The following is a 19098-nucleotide window of genomic DNA, read 5'->3' as shown; positions in this document are numbered from 1 at the left end:
CAAACATTGTATTATATTTGTAAGAGATATACACACATTTGTGGAGAGCAATCAATACTCTTTTCTACTTCAATTTGGAATTATTTGTTTTTGTCCAAAGATGTGTCTGGATCCACTTGGACACTTCTAAAATCTTTAAAACCAAACCACTACCACACACAGACAGTCCTTAGACAGTTTCTCTCTATCTTGTACACTCCATGACAATTACTTAACTAACCCTCCACTCCTGTTCTGCCTTGTTCTTTGCTCTTGGTGTTAAAGGTAGTTTGTGGCTCCTTTTTTTTTCTCTGTTTGGTCGCAATTATTTGATGAGAAGAGAGAAATAAACTCTTTTAAGTTGATCTTATTCTCTCTCTTTAGTACGTTACGGCACATCTTCTTCATGAGAAGGACTTGAAACAGTGTGTTCCATGGTGGATTTCTTGTGTCAGAAGAAACTGCGAGCAAAGTGTTCATAATATGTCAGCAAAGAAGAAAGATCTTTTGTCCTCGGCCATGAAGAGAACCAGTGAATGGTTTTTAATTCCCTTACTTGGATTATTTTTACTTCTCAATCCATTTTTTCTTTTTGGAGTTTCCAAGTAAAAATCCAATATCGTTTACATTCTTTTTTTAGGATATCTTCTCAGGAAGTCTCTAGTGATGTCACAGTTCATGTAGGAGAAGCTTCTTTTTCACTTCACAAGGTAAAAAAAAAAAACTACACCTAAGTTTTACCAATCAATCTCTATGATGCCAAAACCAGTGACATGATGATCACATTCTTGCAGTTTCCACTCTTGTCAAAATGTGGGCTTATCAAAAAACTTATGTCTGAATCTAAAAACGATTCAGATGCTAGTGTTATCAAGATCCCAGATATCCCTGGAGGATTTGAAGCATTCGAGCTAACGGCTAAGTTCTGCTACGGTATTAACTTTGACATGAGCACAGAGAACATTGCTATGCTGCGATGCGCAGCAGAGTATCTAGACATGACAGAGGAACACTCTGTGGAGAATCTCGTCGTAAGAGCCGAAGCTTACTTGAACGAAGTAGCTCTCAAGAGCTTGTCTAGTGCCATCACCGTCTTGCACAAGTCAGAGGACTTGTTGCCCATTGCTGAAAGAGTGAAGCTTGTGAGCCGCTGCATCGATGCCATTGCTTACATGACTTGTCAGGAGAGCCAGTTTTGCAGTCCTACGAGTAATAACAGCAACAATGAGATTGTAGTTCAGCAGAGCAAGCAGCCTGTGGTTGATTGGTGGGCTGAGGACTTGACCGTTCTTAGGATTGATTCGTTTCAACGAGTTCTCATAGCAATGATGGCTAGAGGGTTTAAGCAATACGGACTTGGTCCAGTGCTTATGCTCTATGCTCAGAAGTCTCTCCGAGGGCTGGTGAGTTTCCTTGAGACACAAGTCACCATTATAAAACAGAGTTGTTAGGGTTTAATCAGTTTTGGTTCTTTTGCAGGAGATTTTCGCTAAAGGAATAAAGAAGATTGAACCAAAACAAGAACACGAGAAGAGAGTGATTCTTGAAACAATCGTAAGCCTTCTTCCTCGTGAGAAGAACGCAATGTCAGTGAGTTTTCTCTCGATGCTTCTACGTGCAGCAATATACCTAGAAACAACGGTTGCTTGTAGGCTTGACTTAGAGAAGAGAATGGGGTTACAATTACCACAAGCGGTTCTTGATGATCTCTTGATTCCTTCTTATTCCTTCACTGGAGAACACTCCTTGTTTGATACAGACGCTGTCCAACGCATTCTCATGAACTATCTTGAGTTTGGAGTCGAAGGAGTCAGGCTAAGCAACAATGGTGTTGATCTTGGTAGTGATATGGAACGTGTTGGTAAACTTATGGAGAATTATTTAGCTGAGATTGCTTCTGATAGAAACGTGAGCTTGCAGAAGTTCATCGGTTTAGCTGAACTTATTCCTGAACAGTCTAGAGTTACTGAAGATGGGATGTATCGAGCCGTCGACATCTACTTGAAGGTAAAATTTTATGAAGATACTAAACATGTTGCATTCATGCACTATACTTGTGTTAAGTTTGAGCTTTACTACTAACTTAAAATCAATTGGCAATAATTAAATGAATTAACCAAAGTTTCTTATATATAATACATGTCCGATCTAAAATTCCGATGTGGATATAAAATGATCTTCTTGCAGGCTCATCCGAATATGAATGACGTAGAGAAGAAGAAAGTATGCAGTTTAATGGATTGTCAGAAACTATCACGTGAAGCATGCGCTCATGCAGCTCAGAACGATCGTCTTCCAGTTCAGACCATTGTTCAAGTCCTTTACTACGAGCAACAACGTCTACGAGGAGAAGTCACTAATGATTCAGAGGCTCTACCCCCACAACCACCACCACCTGCTGCAGCAGCAACTGTTCTTCCTCCTAAACTCAGCTCCTACAACGACGAACTATCCAAGCTGAAACGGGAAAACCAGGACTTAAAACTCGAGATTCTCAAAATGAAGATGAAACTTAAAGAGTTTGAGAAAGAGAATGAGAAGAAATCATCATCGACAGCCATGAGCAGTAATCACAGTTCTCCAATCTCAACTGCTTCCATGGATAAGCCTCCACTGCCGAGAAAGTCATTCATGAACTCTGTTTCAAGAAAACTCGGAAAGCTAAACCCTTTTGGCATTACACCAGGCAGAACCAAACCACCCAAAGATCGTAGACACTCTATTTCTTGAAAAACCGTATAATATGTTTTTAATTTTTGTTGGGACTTCTATGTTCTGATTGAAGGTTTTTTTTTCTTGTTTTCTACTTGTAAACATTTGATTTTTTTGTGTGTGTTTAAGATGTTTGTTTGTACATAAAGCTCTGGCTGTTAACGTCTTTTTTAATGAAAACAATTTCATCTTATTCATCAGATATTATTAGGAATACACCATTTATAATAGATACATAGAACTTGGGATTCTAAAGCTTGACAATGATCATACATGATTGTGGGGTCATGTAACATAAATTACTCTACTGATAAGTTTTCATTAATCTCTTTGATTTGGAAATTAGAAAAATATATATCAGAACTAAATCAGGGGAAGTAGGTGATGCTTGAAGTCTCTAAGGGAACATGCCAGCAGATAGTGCATGTTCTTGTCCCATAACTACTTCATCATTGGCCCCATTTTATAACATCTCCTCTATTATTCATTTATAACTATTATTAATACATTTTTTTTTTTTGTTCAAACCAACTTTCATTAATAAAACTTAGACTCCATCAATGGAGGAATTGTTCAACAGAAACAATAACACAGCCACATTAGCTAAATAAACCGCTGCAAAAGCAAAACGGATAACACAAACATAGATAAAAGCAAACATAACACACAAGCAACTTAAAAGTGAAACACCATGAATGCTACTGAGTGAGATGAAGCCACGGGAATTGGAGAACACGTTCAGTGAACTGTTACCCGAACATGCTGCAGCAACAAATGCATAGAGAGCAGCAAGAAACTTGGCTACAGAGGTGATCAAGCACCATCTTGATGAGCCTTGAAATTGTGAGGAACTCCACAACCATAATGAGGTGTAGAGTTGCAAGAACCACCACGGCCAGACAAACAAGTCTGAAACTACGAAGCCAAGGTTGGCTTTTTTAAATCCATCGCTTATCTTTTTGAGTTGTAGACCTGAAACATCAGAGAAGACTACCAACACACAAATATATTGTAATGAGCCCAAAAAGATATTTCGAACAACAACCTCATGCCGAGGTAAGTGAACCTCATACTGAGGTAAGTGAACCTCATACTGAGGTAAGTGAACCTCATACTGAGGTAAAGGAAGGCAAAACAAATGCCTAACAGCTTCGTACTGAGTTAAACAATGACTACCAAGAAGCATAAGGTCCTCATACTGAGGTAATGTTCGTGAATGGTTTCTTATACGGAGGACAAGGAATCCAAATCTAAGGTATGTTTCATCCCAAATAGAAACATCTAGACGGATCACAAGGGTCATACCTTTCCAAGTTCTGCCTAAGAACAGGAAGAAAAAACGAATTTTTCCCCATATGAAATTATAGATCTGAAACCTGTAACCATCGGTAGGGAGAAGCAGAGGCTTGACAAGGTTCACTCCAAGAGAAACAATCAGCAAACAGACTGAGTCGGATGTTGTTGTACAATGAAGAGGGGACCTCGCAGCTGCTAAGGTGAAACAATGGCAGGGGAAAGAGGACAGATCCAGTGTGACGAGAGTGACAGAAGCGTCGGGAGGATCAGGAGGGTCGGGAGCAGAGACCCCAGCGAGTAGATCTAGAGGAAAAACAAACGGCGGTGGCTCAGGAGGTGGGGGAAGGAGCAACAGTGACTCTGAACCCCGAAAGAGCAGCATCAAACCCATGGAAGAAAGGAAGAGGAGGGAGACAGAAGAGATTCTCACCGGTGGGCGAGAGGCCACACCGTCGGCGGCAGATTAAAGTAAAAAACCCTAATCGCCTTGGAGTCGCATGTCTGCGGTACAGTATGTTACTAACTTTTTAACTATTATTAATACATAACAATCCAATTTCTCAATGATCAGTATATACTATATAGAATGTAAAGATCGAACCTTGTGTAGATACTTACAAATCTAAATATGATAAATTCTGGCTATGCAAACATACGTTGAACTCGAGAATAATTAAAATTTTATCTTCATAAACAAAGTAAAACATTCATAATAATGTTTTTATTTACAGGAAACCTAAGAAGAATACCTACTTAAGAAGAAAATTACTGATAATCATTTTAAAAAAAAAAAGATCACCTGATAAGAGGCATGAGAAAAACATTAAAAGGGAAATTCGAATCTATTTCAGAATATAGTTAACATGAATATTACTTATCATCAAATAACATTCAAAGTCAATGCCTGAAGCCAAGGCTGCTTCTGCTTCTGATGTTTCATCAATCTCTCTTGTCTCACTTGTTCTTCAAGATTGTTGTGATTATTATTGCTTGAGCCTGTGGAAGAAGACGAGAAACTCCGGCGACCTGAATTTAAATTCCCGTCCATCATCTCCAGCGAAGAATTATTCCTTTTCTTCTTGTTCATTCTCATCAGATCACCACCGTAACACGACGGTCCAAGCGTTAGCTCGATCTCACTCTCGTCCATAATATCTATATCGTTACCACCGGCTTCTCCTCCGTCGGGAAAGTTCGCCGGCCGGTCAACTCTTCTGATGAATGATCCTAGTCCTGAATTTACATCATTGCCCTTGTTGACCTGCATGTTCTTCATCAATATCTTCTGGACTTGATATAACCTATGAAGTTCATAGACCTGAAAATGCATGTAAAACCATATATTACTTTCCATATATGACGTAAGATGAAATAGATCAGAATCTATGAATCGGTGATTACCTGTTGCTTGAAAGTTTCTTCATGTTTAAGCATAGCCATTTTCATGTACTGCTTTTCAGACGGATTAAGAAGCTTCTCCATGTTTTAAGGAATTCAAGATCTCAAGAAGATTTGATATGACGAACTTGGATTTTGGCTTTGTAAATAATAACCTGTGACAAAAAAAAAAAGAAAAAAAATTAATTTTGTCTACTAGTACCCGATTTAGATTCTTCAATTTTTAGCCACTAATGCTATAAATCTGAGCACACATGCACAAAAAAATATCTTCATATATCTATACATACAAAATCTCAGACATATGTATCGTACTTTCAAAATCAAATTGGTGGTTCTTGTTATTTCCCTTACACGCATGCCAATCTTGTCTTTTCATTAATAAGTTTCGTTTACATTCATGTTTATGGACTTTTCTAGTTTTAACAGTAAGAACTGGTGTCAAGTTTTAATGGGAATAATAATAGAGGTGTTCAATCGAAATGGAATCTAACAAGATTATATGTTGGTTTATATTCAAAGAAATGACAAACAAATATCAAATTAAGAAAGGGTAATTAGGAGGTTTATCATTACTAACCTGGAAAAATTAGGTTCAGAAGCTGATTCTATATATGATGGAAGAATCTGATGAAGAAAATCATAAAGCGACTTTATGTGAAAGAGAGGATAGGCTTAAGATCAAGCAGATGATCATGAGCTTAGAGAAGAGATATGGATTGGTGCGTCACATTCTTCGTAGTTATATATACTGCTGATAAATTATTTTTAAAGAAGTTCACTAATTTAATGATTATAAAAATGAGGTTTAAGTAATCATTTGTTTTGAAAATAATACAGTAATTAAACTCTTTCTCACATATCACAAAAACCAAAGTGATTGTTGTAAACTCATGCCCGAAAAACAGTGTCTTTAGCCAATAACCTTCAAAGGTTCTTCAACAAATATGCCATTTGCCACCCACCTCCCCAGACAACTCCAGCAAAGCTTTACTTACGATACTATAAGATATCATTTCATAGATACATGTATGTCTATATAATCGTATACATGGATACATGCTTGACAGATGAGACAAGACTAAATTCAATTCCGGATCCATCACATATCCACATAATTAAAACTATACTAATATTCAAGGTGGCTAGGGTTTTTATATATATGTCGCCTCATGATTGTTTATATTGGAGGTCTGAAACTATATATTTTATAGTCATCTTTATATATCAAGAGTACCGAAATTGTTTGGACTATTAAGCAGAGTTATTTTTGTATTTTCTATAAAATTGTCATATAAATGTGAATTTATTGGTTGTTGGAGACTTTATATCTAATAAACCTTATAATAAAGTATTATTCGATAATAATTATGATTAAGAAATAACGGGGAACATCTTTTATCTTTGCTGAGCTTGAATCACATGCAACCCAGACTAACAAATCAACAAACCCAGTTGTCTTAGTATATTAATAACTATGCATTATAGAGAAGAAGTACTGATTATTAATATTTAGTAACACAAATGTAGATATGCTAAAATAATTAGAAGTAACAGACTTTTTGGAGGAATTATTTGGTATTTAGGGAGAGAGAGCGAATCAGAATCTGAGAATAGGTGGCATGTCGCGGGTCCCACAAGCATGGGAGGAGAGATCTTGGCCGTTGGATTTGGTTGAGGATGTCCTTTCGAACTGTTCAAAGGACTTAAAACTGACCCAACAGGATCTGATCTCCACCGTATCTACGAAACACACATAAAAGTGATCAAATAATTCTTCTGTAAGTAATAATCACAATTATTTCTAGTATTATTTTATGAAGATGTTTTCTGATTAAATGTTCCTGGACCGACTTTTTATTTTCTAAAATGGAAGTTTATTATCCCGTTGAGTTTTGCATGTTATGTCAAATTTAAATTAATACAAGACATGGCTTTAGAGTTGGCCATTTTGTGTTAATTTTATCTTCTAATTATAAAGTCAAGTCTTTATGTATTGTGTAACGGGGACAATGTCAAATCTTTTACAACTCACTAATCATAATTAAATTTTACGATAAGTGATTATCGTTTTTTATACTTTTGTGACAACTTCAACATATTTAGTTTGCATGATAGATCGTTCGGATTGCTGGTTGGCTTTTTCTTCGTCGGTAGATGATGAAATTATATATATAGATCTTCAATATAGCATTTAAAACTTGTAGGGATAAATTTACATGTGGGGTTCCTACTTATTAGGGGTTTAGTCCCAGCTATATGTTCATGGGTACATGTTTACCTTATTGACAACGTACGGAACTTTCGTATAAGCAATTTAGTTGAGCAGTTTTTTTATAAAAATGGAAGGTTAATATATATACACATGCAAGGTTAACATTACATTATGTTAAAAAATCGGATTAAAACCCTATAGCCACTAACCCTCTCTCTTTTTTTTGTTTTTTTTGTTAACCTAACCACTAATTCCAAATTACAATTTATCGCTATTTATAAATGCAGGGAACGATCTGTTATACTACATGTAAACATATAACATGTGACAACTAGCTATTCATTTTATTTCTACAACCAAGACAAATAAACAAACGTGCTTATAAGTGTGGGTTTAGATCACGCAATTGGGGAGGAGGGAGACAGAGGCACGCCGCACGCGTTGCCGGAGAGAAGAGGGGCAATGGCATGGAGCCGTGGGTCCGATCGACGCCGCGTTTGTGGAGTGACTCACACTCAGTCCTCGAAAATTGTTGTCCACAATATTTTAAAATCAATAATTTATGTTGTAAATAAAAAATATGTGGATCGGACTCAACAAAATTAGATATGCATGTAGTCTACTCTGTTATGAAAACGATCGAGAGTTGTGAAGAAGAGGAAGAGCGTCTTTCTTCGTAGGTTCTCGAAGCAAACGAGATACTGACTCCTGCAGTCATGTCTTGTCCCTCCTATCCTACGATCATGCGCGTTGGACGACTCCCTTCACTAAGTTTATTAACTTTGGTTTTATACGATAAGTCCCTTTAAATTTACCTTTCATCAAAAGAAAAATTCCCTTTCATATCATTAAAAAGGCGCCACTAAGAAGACTCTATGATGTTAAATATAAAAAGACTAAGATGTAGTTAACTGTTAATCCACATGCATGATGCATGTAGAAATTAAATATACATTCCAAGTTTGAAAAACTGTTAATATTTAAGTTTGAATTTAACAAAGTACAATTGAATATAGTTTTTATTGTTGCTGTCTTAATATATTTTTACACAAACAAACACTATATTTTAACAACATCCTTAAATCTAATTAAAAATGTGTGCATAGTACTTTGTTAGTACATACCTACATCACAACTTTTGATTAAAGGAATCTTAATGATAAAAACTGTACTCATGAAACATAGAGACTATTCTTGAAGATTGGGATTTGATAAATAAAAATTAAGCGGTATGGAAAAAGGTAAAGTTGCTCTTCGCATTTTATTATAGTTTATCAACGGTGTATTTGAACATTAGTTGTAGTATTACTTTTTTAAGGAAATGGAATATCGCTTTGAGACATGTTGAGAAAATCAAGGATCACGGCCTTCTGAATTTCTTAACCTCGGGCTTCCCATTTCATAATCACGAGCTTGATTATTAGAATTAGAAAGTAAACAAGATGATTAAACAAGTGATTTATCAGTTACGTGTCACTAATGGCAATTATGATGACTAATGGCCTGGGAAACATCTCGAGGTTGGAACTGTTTATTTCAGTAATAAGCAACGTTATATAAAACCGAGAATTACGTATAAGCTACTTTCACATACACTTAAGTAAACGTATTAACTATTAACTATTAAGCAATTGATTTGATCTATCACCTTGAATGTTACCATCAGATAAGATGAACAAGAAAAAGTTGAATGAATTTTTTTTAAATGTTCATTTATTTATTTTTATATATACAGAGTCCAACAAATTATTTGAAAGAATTATTGTGATATTTGCAATGCACGAAGGTCACGTTTGAGACTTGAGAGTATCTTATTTTTTCTTTAGATGTCCAAGTGTCAAATGCCATGCTTCATGTTGCTAAAGGAGCCTTTTAGATTCCCTGAGATGGACCCACCCACCTATAATTATTTTATTTCCCCGTTGAAAGTTGCCTAGTCTAATGCTTTAGTTTTAATGGGCCCAAATACACAAATCAAAGAAAATGCCCGTTTAGCTCATTTGCAATGTGGACCCAAAACTGAAAGAAGTTTAAAAGTAACTCTGATGTTTTCTTTGGGCTGTAACAATACCTTATTTCTTCTATTAAGTTTGTTTAACAAATCAAAACCTAAGAATACAAGATCAGCACAAGTAATTAAAACACCAAGACATATATATACACACAAAATCTAATGATGTTTTGCTCAATACAAACTCTGTAATTGAAGAATCAGATCTATCTACCTAAAGAGTCAGCTTATCTAAAAAAATTGAAGGAAAATCCGGTGCAGCTAACTGGATCTTTTCAAGCTTTGTAGACCAATCCTCCCCAAGTATCGAAGGGTTTGACTTCATAGCTACTTGAAATCTACGATATATACTGAAGAAGAACAAACTTCTCCTCGTCTGCTAGACTTTGAAACCGCTATTTCTAGACACGGTTTGATTAGTTTTTGCAAGAAGACACTGAGTTCTGCGTTCAACGAGTTAGCAAAACCAACCGAAACCTCTACGCCTTCTTCCTCCATTTCTTCTTCGAGTTTCTTCTTTAAAAATAGAGTCAGGAAGCTCACGAGAGGAGTAACACGTCCCCACATGACGTCTTCTCTTGATCACATCTTTGAGATTAACACCAAAAAGAGCTTCAATAGGTTGACTTCTCCAACATCGAATCAACTGGTCAACTTCTTCACCATCTTCCATTGACCATTGTTGTTTAAAACTAGAAGAAACAACCTCAGTGATTTGGCTCTTTCCATTACAATCTTTACTAAACCTCTGTTGAGTCCTTCCTTTACGAGGAGATGATTTAGGAAGGTCGTTGCATAAAGAATTGAAACCAAGACTTGTCTCTTCAAGACCATTTTTTATCAGCGGAGGTGTATTTGAGACACACACATTCTTGATCAACCCTCTAAGCAAAGCGTTGTGTAGACTGATATTTTTCTTCTTCACCGTAGCGACGATTAGCTTGTCGAAATCGGATTTGCTGATTTTCAAGCTCAAGAATTTCGATAAGAGGTTAATATAGCTCTCTGTTTTGGCCTGACCAATCTTCATCTCAAGCTGAGACTTTAACTCCAAAGTATATGTTCGAACGACATGACGACGCTGACCCATTGGCATTTTGGGTCCCTCAAACTTCTCCCTATATATATATAATAGAAATTCACAAAAATAACCCAATCAGGAAGCCTCATAAGTCAAACCACGAGGGAAGAAGGTCATCCCTAAGCTGCAATACACAACAATTGTCGAAATTGAGATGAGAATAGTGAAACCCAAATTCGGAATTGTTGAAGTAAGTAACTTTTACAAGTTCATTCATTCATATGATTCCATTACAATTTGTGTACTAACACAGACACCAACTGAACACTGAACAATAACCTACCACAATAAAAAAAATCCAGACTTTTTTTTACTAGTTTCTAATCTCGAGATCAACATAATTAAAACTTTATAAATTCTCAATCGCGAATAATGAAACATGAAGTTCTTTTCAGATTTGGAAAAGCAAGCATACAGACAACCAAAAATTATTAGAAATAAAACTGCAATATTCAACTAACCTTGAGAAGAAGACAAGAGAAGAAAAACAATGAAGAATCTCTGAACCGAGCTTGATTTGAACTGTAATCGCGACTTGAAGATTTTTTTGGGAAAATTTAGACGGATAGATCGCATATTCTTCTTTTTTAGAACCTTCTGCTTTGTAAGAGTCAACGTCTGGTCAACGCGGCACGTGCAAAATATTACACAGCTGGAGCGGACCAATCATGTTACTTACTTACTACTTACTTGATAATAAGTTTGAAAGTCAGCTCATTTATACGTAACCGGTCGGGTCGGTTAGAAACTTAGAATCCCCTACACTTTTCTCACATCTCCTTCTAATTTAAGTACTAATCCTTGATTGTGGATAAGATAAACATCATTATCATATCCAATTTTTAAGCTTCTATGTGAGATAATCCATCAACCCTATTCATTGGCACCCAAGCTGAGGCAAACACGACACTATGTCCCTTCCATGTCAGCACAAAACGTTCCACGTCATCACTATCATCAACATCTCTCTTCATTCCCCACCCGGTGGCGTGTTCCTCTAGCATGGTTTTAACTTTTGTATTGTTCTTTGAGAAGCGGAGGAGATTGTTCTTTGTTGATGAGTTTGGTTGCCATGGAGCCTATAATCGTAGGAATTTGCATGCAGTGAGTCAAACTTAAGTCAACGATGTGAATGGAGGAGTAACCTTTGACGGTTTTGAGGATCGCTGCGTTGGCAGCGATGAAGCCGAAATGGTGCCACAGCGTGAGGTCAACGAACGCCGCAAGCTCTATGACGGATAAGCGGTGAAGCGTTTCATGGGAAGCCGAAGCAGCGGATAGAAAAGAGAATGCAGGTGATTTGGTGGCGGCGCGTGATATTAACGCACAGAGTAAAGAGGAGGCGAGTCTCTGTGTGGAGTCACCGTCTGAGGAAGCAAGGTTGTTGATGACCCAAATGGTCTGTTGAGTTTACGTGGCGTCGTTTGATTTGATGGCGTTTGCTTAGTGGAGGAGAAGCTGCTCCATGCAGTTGGCATCGCCGCATAGGGACTTGGAAGAAGAGAAAACGGGCCAAACGGGTCGGGTCGGGTTTAGAATCATGGCTTTTTTCATAGTTGGATGTTAGAGAAAGGACATAAGGAGATTCAAGAATATGAAGGCAAAGCGCGATGAGAATAATATTAACTGCGGATGTGTATGTTTTGAGAATAGAGCAAAAAAAAAAACAAAAGGAACAAGGACGAATGAGTGTGAGGGCAAGAAGGAAAGAGAGAGACCAGACACATCGAGTAGTAGCTTGTCAATATGAAACATACCGTTTTGATCCTCAAACCGGGACAAAAACGTAGGTGTACAGACATCTTTTTCTAGTCATGTGCTTTCGTTTTCGTTTCTCTAGGTCTTAAGTAGCTAAACTTTGGTGTAGCTAAACTTTGGTGTAGCATTTATGGGTGGCAGTATCTTACTGAATGTAGGTCAAGAAAAAATCTATCATTTCGTAAAAGTTCAATATTTTATGACGTTTTCTTTCCCTCCAAATTCTTGTACGTTCCATATATAGATATTACTTATAGTTTATACTAACTGGAAAAAATTGGAAATAAAGAGATATTTGCATGTATAGTGTACTATTATTTAGTCAAAAAGAACGTTGTTTTTTTTAATAATCCGGTGTATCCTGATTTTCATCGAAGTGGATCTAGAGTGTCCGTATCAGCCTATGTTATCGGCTGGAGTATGCATCGATCACCAAACGCTGGAAAAACCCGGATGTTAAATTTTACCTCCAGTGGCCATCGGAATCTGTACACGGGTCCGTATTGTGGCCGGATTTAAAATTCATAATTTATGTTTACATGGGAATGGTTGAAGCTTGATACTGATACCATGTTGAAGTTGAAGGATATATATATATATATATATATATATATATTTTTCATTTAAGAAAACATATTAAAGCAAGCCACGTATATGCCTTTTTTTTTTTTTTGAAACAAGCCACGTATATGCCTATAGATCGATGTTTAATGCGATTATACTAGATGCTACATAATACCGAAAATATTTTTTTTTTAAAGTATATTAGCTTGTAGAAGACAAAAAGGGGAAGAAAACCTCATAAAAGTATATACATATAAAGTGGACAAATCAAATCCAAAATTTATATTACACACAAACGCTCCTCATAGAGGTTTGGAATCTGTGTGGAGGATTCTTTTGCCTTGAGATAACAGGGACTAGATGACATGATAGGGTTTGGTTTTGTTTCGTTACCCGATGTTGAATTAGACACCACGACAAACACTACATACATTGTCCACCATAAGAGTTAATTTTCATTTTGGTCAATCTAAAATGGCTGGGTAAATTGGTTAAACATGATATTATTAGTTACTCTATTCCTTACACGATTCACGTGTTTGATTATCAATTAAGTGATCACACTTCGTTTGAATAACTATATTATAAGCCACCCAATTATTGGTGTGAAAAGGATATAAAAGTTCGGTTCGTTCACCGTATCATTATGGCAAGTCGTAGTATTATTTACATATCTCAATGGGCCATAAATCTATTGGGCTTTCACTAAAGCAGTTAATAGTACAGTTATATTAAGAGGCCTAAAAAGCACTAGACTTCACAAGACACCTACTAGAAAGTGAATTTAATGTACAGACTTATAAAACGGATAAATAACACAGGTAGGAAGTTACTTCCCAAACAAAATTAGAGAGAGATATGCATTGGTGCCATGGGGACAAAAACTCGAGGCCGTATTATTCATGTATACCAATTATTCGGTCTGCTTTAAATAATTATTTTCTATACTTACGTGTATAATGTAGTTAATTAAGCTACACGCGTTATATATAGGATCTGAGAAGATTAGTCAAAGTTGTCAATCCATTCGTAGGGTCATAGAGGCCAAGATCGGATATAAGTTCCAGTGATGCGGGAGACAGTCACGTGACTTTCACGTGTCTAACACCGTCTAGTCATTGTCTCAATCGCTCCTAAATCTTCGTTGGTCCCAAGTCCTCAGATTCTATACGACTCTTCTCGCGTAATTTACCAAATAACCCCAAACAGAACATTCTCGATCCTCTTACATTCGTTAATGCTTGCATTATATGTTTTACTAACGACATTTTGATACACAAGTTACTGTTACTACAATAAAGAGTATATACCCAGCTTTTTTGTATAGATTGTGTATCTACGTTTATATGTTTTCGTCACATGGCTTTGAGTGGGTAATATGCCTAGTTTTCTTGATAACACGTACAATACAACAAATGTTTGATTGATATTCAATTTTATCCAATTATTTACCCTTTTGCTTACTATTTTCTTCATCTTATTTGATCATATTTTTTTTTTTTGATGTGTTAAATATCACCAACCCGAAATATAATCAGTAAATCACGACAAAACTCACACTCTGAAGTCAATGGAATTATAAACCTTAAAATACGTCTATTGTTAATTCCGTACGTCAGTCAGACATGTGTGGAAGAAATCAATAGACAAGCGAGTTTAGTAGTACTAGTATACTAGTTTAATCTCTACTGGTTTAAAAAGTCAGTAGTGGATGACGTAAACAAATACAAAGTGTGTGGATTAGGAGATGAAAAAGTTTTAAGGGTACGACCAATAAAATTGTTGAAGGGGCATATGCCTCTTGGACTCTCCCACGACGAAGGATCCTCGCTTATTTATTAAAACCCCTAATTAGTTTTGCCTTTTCATTACTGGCAAAACAACACTAGTGACATGGCTTATGTCTTTAAATCATATCACGTCATACGTTATACGATCGTTTTAAGCTTCTACAGTCCACATAAACACACATAAACAAGCTTCTACTTTTATTAGGCTGTTTTCATTTCATGTTCCTCTGTTTGTGCTTCTTTCCTTGTAATAAGTTGTTTAAAACAACATTGTAATCTTCTTTCAGAAAATGGTAAGCTTAACATTTTACAAAAAAAAACATACACAAAGTGAGATTGATTCCAAAATAAGGAGAGATTTTATTTATCGTGAACTTGTGATGAGTGATAACAGTTTTGATAAAACGAATCTTCGAATATATCAATATTATTGATGGAAGGAATAGAAGCTAAATGTAATTAGGTCAGCAAGTGGGCTCGGAGACATAGGGTGAAGGAAAAGGACTTGCCCTACCAGGTCCAATTACAACTACGGCTTTTTACATCCAGCACGAGTCATTCTATCCGTTTCTCATTGATTTGACTTCAATTGATGATATCATCTTTGGATATGAGTCACGTAAAACTGATACACCCATTCATTTTATTGGCTAACAGAGAATATATCTTCTTTTACTAATCGCCAAAAAAAACATGGTGGAACTAATAATTATGAGCGGAAAGGGCGGAGCAGATTGAAAAGCTGGATGATGACGTCCCCAATATTGGTGGAGATAAATCCCTGAGATCAGGGACGAATAGACAACAAGATCGATCTAATTTATTAACAAAAACAGTTCATATAACAACAAATGAAACCTAAAGAACATGTTGAACAAAGAAAGCCTATCTCGTCCTTGAGCTACCTGAGAAATTAACACGAGTGCTTTGTTTTCTCATTAATTTGAATCATGAATTCCGATTCATAAAAAAAACTATGGACAGTGGAGGCACTAAGAAATTATGATTGGGAGATATAAATACGTTAATTAAATTATACTGGTAAAAGAAGTCATAGAAGTCAGAAAAAGTGACATGGACCATGGCCTTTTTGATTGCCACTCAATGGTTGGCAAAGAATATTAGTGGGTCCTACGTCACAATATTTTGTTATCAGTTCAGTCTTAAAACATTATCCTAAAACCCTAAATATCTCAAGAGTAGAGTTTAATTGGTTAGTAGTACTTGTAATTGTATGTATTATATATTTATATGGAATGATAAAACGATTAACGTTACACGTATTAAGCCTATAGTTATCAGTATCACCTTTGTGATCTATAGGGGAAAGATAGCGTAGTTGAATAAATAATATGGAGATAGAGAGAAAAAGAGAGTGTATTTTAGAGTATTCCATGGATGGAAAATGGCTCTTTGCGTCGCCCAAAAGCCGCCTCCAAAACAAAGGCCTCTCTCTGTGTCCTGCAGTGTGCCTCCTCTCCAACCATTTGGTCCAACCACATGCTTAGATATTGTATATCTATTTCTGTTATTTTAAATATGATATATGTACGGCATAGCTATTTTATTTGTTTCGATCTATAATTTTTTCTCGTTTTAGTTTATTTAATGTGATCCGAGCCCCACTATATATATGCCGGTAGAGAGTTTTTCTCTATTTTGTAGTATATACATTCATATTCTATATGCTCAAAATGTTTATAAACACAAATATATCTATATGCTTAACATGTTTACCAAAAACAAAAAACAAATATATATATATATACACGTAAAAACTGAAAAAACTATATGACAAGAAGTTGAATCAATTGGTGTAACATAGTAAATGTTTCGAGCTTATTTAATTATAACTCCAGACAATTCATTGATATTAATCTAATCGTATCATGTCGAAATTTCCAAATATCACGTGCAATATTTTTTTTGTTTGAACAATAATCCTCAGTATTACAGATTAACAATGGTATTAATAATAACTTCTGAACCGAGAGAACAAAACCGCGTAGTTATAACTCGCCGGTCCCAAAATTTAATCCACGAAAATAGTGAAGAAAATGAGTCAAATTACATTTTCGAACCCTAATTAACTAAATCAGAAAAGCAAAAAAAACAACGTTTACTTAAACAAAAAGGTTAAGCAGCTTGCTTGTCTCTCCTCCTCCGTTTCCGTACGTGTCACCACGAGTAGCAGTGTTATCCCAAAACGACGTCGGTGTAGTAGTAGTAGTAGTCACTGACTCCTCAGAGTTCATCGAGGGTGTTCTTGATCGCTGCCGTGTGGAAGAAGGCGTTGTTTTAATAGGGTAATTAGGGATCAGCGATAGATCAAGCTCCGATGACGGTTGTTGCTCCGAACACGCTACTCGCTTACGTTTGGTCGGAGAAGAGTCCAGTCTAGATCTGGTTCTAGAGCTTGAAAATCTAGAGTGATGGTAGATGTTACGGTCGCTCGAACCGTCGTTCTGCTGGAGATTCAACATTTCCGTGCAGATCTCAGATGCTTCTTCGGAAGTAGCCGTTGGAAACCCGGCGAATCCGCCGCCGTGAGCGAGAAGCTCAGGGATCGGTCTCAAGGAACCGCCGCGAAGCACCGTCTCAACCGCAGCTTGGCAGACGTTCCAGTTTCCCGTCCACAGCATTCCGATTGCTCCGTTGACTGGGTTCACTGTTCTTCCACAAGCTTCGTAGAGCAAAGACTGAAACAAAGCTGCGCAGAAAAAAAAACATAACTAGAGATTAGAAAAACAGGACAGAGTTTAAAATAGGCTGAGATCTCTCTGGTTTAGTTAAGATTAAGTACCGGGACGTTGAGATTCCGGCACAGCGGAGATGAAAGACATTAGACCGGCTCGGCCGAAGAATTTAGCTACGAATACGGTGGCGTGGCCCTGAGCATCGGCCGTTTCTATCCATTGAATACATGGTCGGAGTATGCAGTTCTCACTGCAACCTTTTCGGAGCACACGGCAACCATTGCAACTCATTTTTTTTGTCTGAATAATTTATCTGCTAAGCTTTTGATTCTCTGTTCCAACTGGTTGGTTGCTGATGTATGAAAGAATATCGGAAGAATTTGCTTTGGGAACAAGTGATCTTTGCACGGAAAGAAAGAGAGAGAGAGAGAGTAGATGTTTCTGAAGATAAGAAGGCCACATATATTTATACACATAAATAGGTAAATATAAAACACACAAGTTGGGATTTTATTTTAAATTTTATTTGAATAATAAAATAACAAAGAGACATAATTAAGGAATAGGAAGGCAAGCGTTTTTGTGCGTGAGGCTAGAAGCCGTAGAAGATTCTTACACCATATATATTTTCAAAAACAAAATTCGTTACTGTGATTTAAAAAATAAAAATAATTGGACAAATGAAATGGGTTAATTTTTTTTTAATAATTTGTATGTATTTTTATGTAACGTTTATGAAGTGACCTTAGACCATGATTATCGCAGGTCCTAAGTGGGGGTTTTAAACAAATTTTGTGATTTAATTAAATCAAAAGAAAAGAAAAAGAGAATTACCGATCCTTAACGGGGAGTTTTGGAAACCGATTTTTAGGGGAGTTTCATAACCACGTGTCAGCATCTCGTTTTTTTGTTTTTTTTTTTCTTTTTCTTTTGTCTCTTCCTTTCCTTTTCTCACGGTTTCTCGATCTCCGTCAGAGGAGAAGAATCCAAACCGACGACAGACGAGGACTGTGTCATCGACGTCTCCTCCGTCTTCTCCGTGTTCTTGTGTTCTCCGTCATCGACGTCTCCTCTGTCTCCTCAACTTTCTCGGTGCTCACCGCGTCTCCTCCATCTTCTCTCTCTACGCCGTCAGAAGAAGGATCAAAATCCACCACCAATTGACGAATCTCTCGGTACTGATGGCGTCTCCTCCGACCCTAAAGCTTGGTTTCAATTGACGATCTTCAGTTTGGAGATCAGCTTCTGGTAAGTATGTAACTTTCTCACCTTTATTGTCTGGATTAGTGTGCTTAATTGTTGCCCTTTGATTCATGTAGAAATAATGGTTGAGTAGTTTGACTGTATTTGTTACAATATCGACCCTAAAGCTTGGGTTCAAGTCAAATATGTTGACTGTGAATATTTACATTTGTTTGATATCTGGTTTGTTTTATTTTTTGCTTGTTTCCTCTGCTATTATATTTCTCAATTTGTTGACCCGTTCTGTTCTATGTGTGTATATTATTAAAACGCAATCAAATCTCTAGAAGTTGTCTGTATTAGTGATCTGAGGTGGAGGGATTGGTTCACCTGCATTATTGTATCGTGAAGCTTGT

The 19098-nt window shown here is 36.5% G+C and overlaps 5 protein-coding genes across 6 annotated transcripts; 1 reads left to right on the top strand and 4 right to left on the bottom strand.

Annotated features, from left to right (window-relative positions):
- LOC103829507 (BTB/POZ domain-containing protein SR1IP1) lies at positions 1-2884 on the top strand. Its single transcript, XM_009105177.3, has 6 exons — positions 1-264; positions 364-518; positions 620-689; positions 774-1382; positions 1459-1986; positions 2167-2884. Exons 2-6 carry the CDS (start codon positions 463-465, stop codon positions 2707-2709), a joined length of 1806 nt encoding a protein of 601 aa, XP_009103425.1. The 5' UTR covers positions 1-264; positions 364-462; the 3' UTR covers positions 2710-2884.
- A 315-nt stretch (positions 2885-3199) lies between these two features.
- LOC103829876 (putative transmembrane protein At3g54730) lies at positions 3200-4443 on the bottom strand. 2 transcript variants are annotated; one of them, XM_033275649.1, is made up of 2 exons: positions 3779-4443; positions 3200-3736 (listed from the first exon to the last, which is right to left on the bottom strand). In XM_033275649.1, the coding sequence occupies exons 1-2, from the start codon at positions 4376-4378 to the stop codon at positions 3239-3241; spliced, it is 1098 nt and encodes a 365-aa protein (XP_033131540.1). In that variant the 5' UTR covers positions 4379-4443; the 3' UTR covers positions 3200-3238. The 2 variants fall into 2 exon arrangements, with proteins under 2 accessions (XP_033131540.1, XP_033131541.1); XM_033275650.1 differs by having other exon boundaries at positions 3200-3757; positions 3800-4443.
- Positions 4444-4691: 248 nt separating this feature from the next.
- LOC103829506 lies at positions 4692-6423 on the bottom strand. The gene is made up of 3 exons (XM_009105176.3): positions 5966-6423; positions 5389-5540; positions 4692-5305 (listed from the first exon to the last, which is right to left on the bottom strand). Exons 2-3 carry the CDS (start codon positions 5467-5469, stop codon positions 4868-4870), a joined length of 519 nt encoding a protein of 172 aa, XP_009103424.1. The 5' UTR covers positions 5470-5540; positions 5966-6423; the 3' UTR covers positions 4692-4867.
- A 3300-nt stretch (positions 6424-9723) lies between these two features.
- LOC103829505 lies at positions 9724-12882 on the bottom strand. Its single transcript, XM_033275651.1, is given in 4 exon segments — positions 9724-9944; positions 9947-10134; positions 10136-10816; positions 11154-12882. Coding segments are annotated over 3 exon segments (879 nt in total). The 5' UTR covers positions 10708-10816; positions 11154-12882; the 3' UTR covers positions 9724-9825.
- A 3830-nt stretch (positions 12883-16712) lies between these two features.
- Positions 16713-17958, bottom strand: LOC103829504 (LOB domain-containing protein 37). The gene is made up of 2 exons (XM_009105173.3): positions 17608-17958; positions 16713-17514 (listed from the first exon to the last, which is right to left on the bottom strand). The coding sequence occupies exons 1-2, from the start codon at positions 17789-17791 to the stop codon at positions 16928-16930; spliced, it is 771 nt and encodes a 256-aa protein (XP_009103421.1). The 5' UTR covers positions 17792-17958; the 3' UTR covers positions 16713-16927.
- Positions 17959-19098: the final 1140 nt, after the last annotated feature.

The sequence above is a fragment of the Brassica rapa genome, chromosome A07 (genome assembly GCF_000309985.2).
Source record: "Brassica rapa cultivar Chiifu-401-42 chromosome A07, CAAS_Brap_v3.01, whole genome shotgun sequence".
Classification (NCBI taxonomy): domain Eukaryota; kingdom Viridiplantae; phylum Streptophyta; class Magnoliopsida; order Brassicales; family Brassicaceae; genus Brassica; species Brassica rapa.
The sequence above is the reverse complement of the archived record's forward strand: the minus strand, read 5'-3'. Positions and strand labels throughout refer to the sequence as shown.

Bases quoted from the DNA above. Each gene is read 5' to 3' on its own strand.
- LOC103829507 (XM_009105177.3), top strand. From the start codon at position 463: ATGTCAGCAAAGAAGAAAGATCTTTTGTCCTCGGCCATGAAGAGAACC. The intron at 519-619 runs GTTTTTAATTCC...TTCTTTTTTTAG, and splicing joins ATGAAGAGAACCAGTGAATG to GATATCTTCTCAGGAAGTCT. The intron at 1,383-1,458 runs GTGAGTTTCCTT...GTTCTTTTGCAG, and splicing joins AGAAGTCTCTCCGAGGGCTG to GAGATTTTCGCTAAAGGAAT.
- LOC103829876 (XM_033275649.1), bottom strand. From the start codon at position 4,378: ATGGGTTTGATGCTGCTCTTTCGGGGTTCAGAGTCACTGTTGCTCCTT. The intron at 3,737-3,778 runs GTTCACTTACCT...CCTCGGCATGAG, and splicing joins TTCACTTACCTCAGTATGAG to GTTGTTGTTCGAAATATCTT.
- LOC103829506 (XM_009105176.3), bottom strand. From the start codon at position 5,469: ATGGAGAAGCTTCTTAATCCGTCTGAAAAGCAGTACATGAAAATGGCT. The intron at 5,306-5,388 runs GTAATCACCGAT...ATGCATTTTCAG, and splicing joins AAGAAACTTTCAAGCAACAG to GTCTATGAACTTCATAGGTT.
- LOC103829504 (XM_009105173.3), bottom strand. From the start codon at position 17,791: ATGAGTTGCAATGGTTGCCGTGTGCTCCGAAAAGGTTGCAGTGAGAAC. The intron at 17,515-17,607 runs GTACTTAATCTT...TTTTCTGCGCAG, and splicing joins GCCGGAATCTCAACGTCCCG to CTTTGTTTCAGTCTTTGCTC.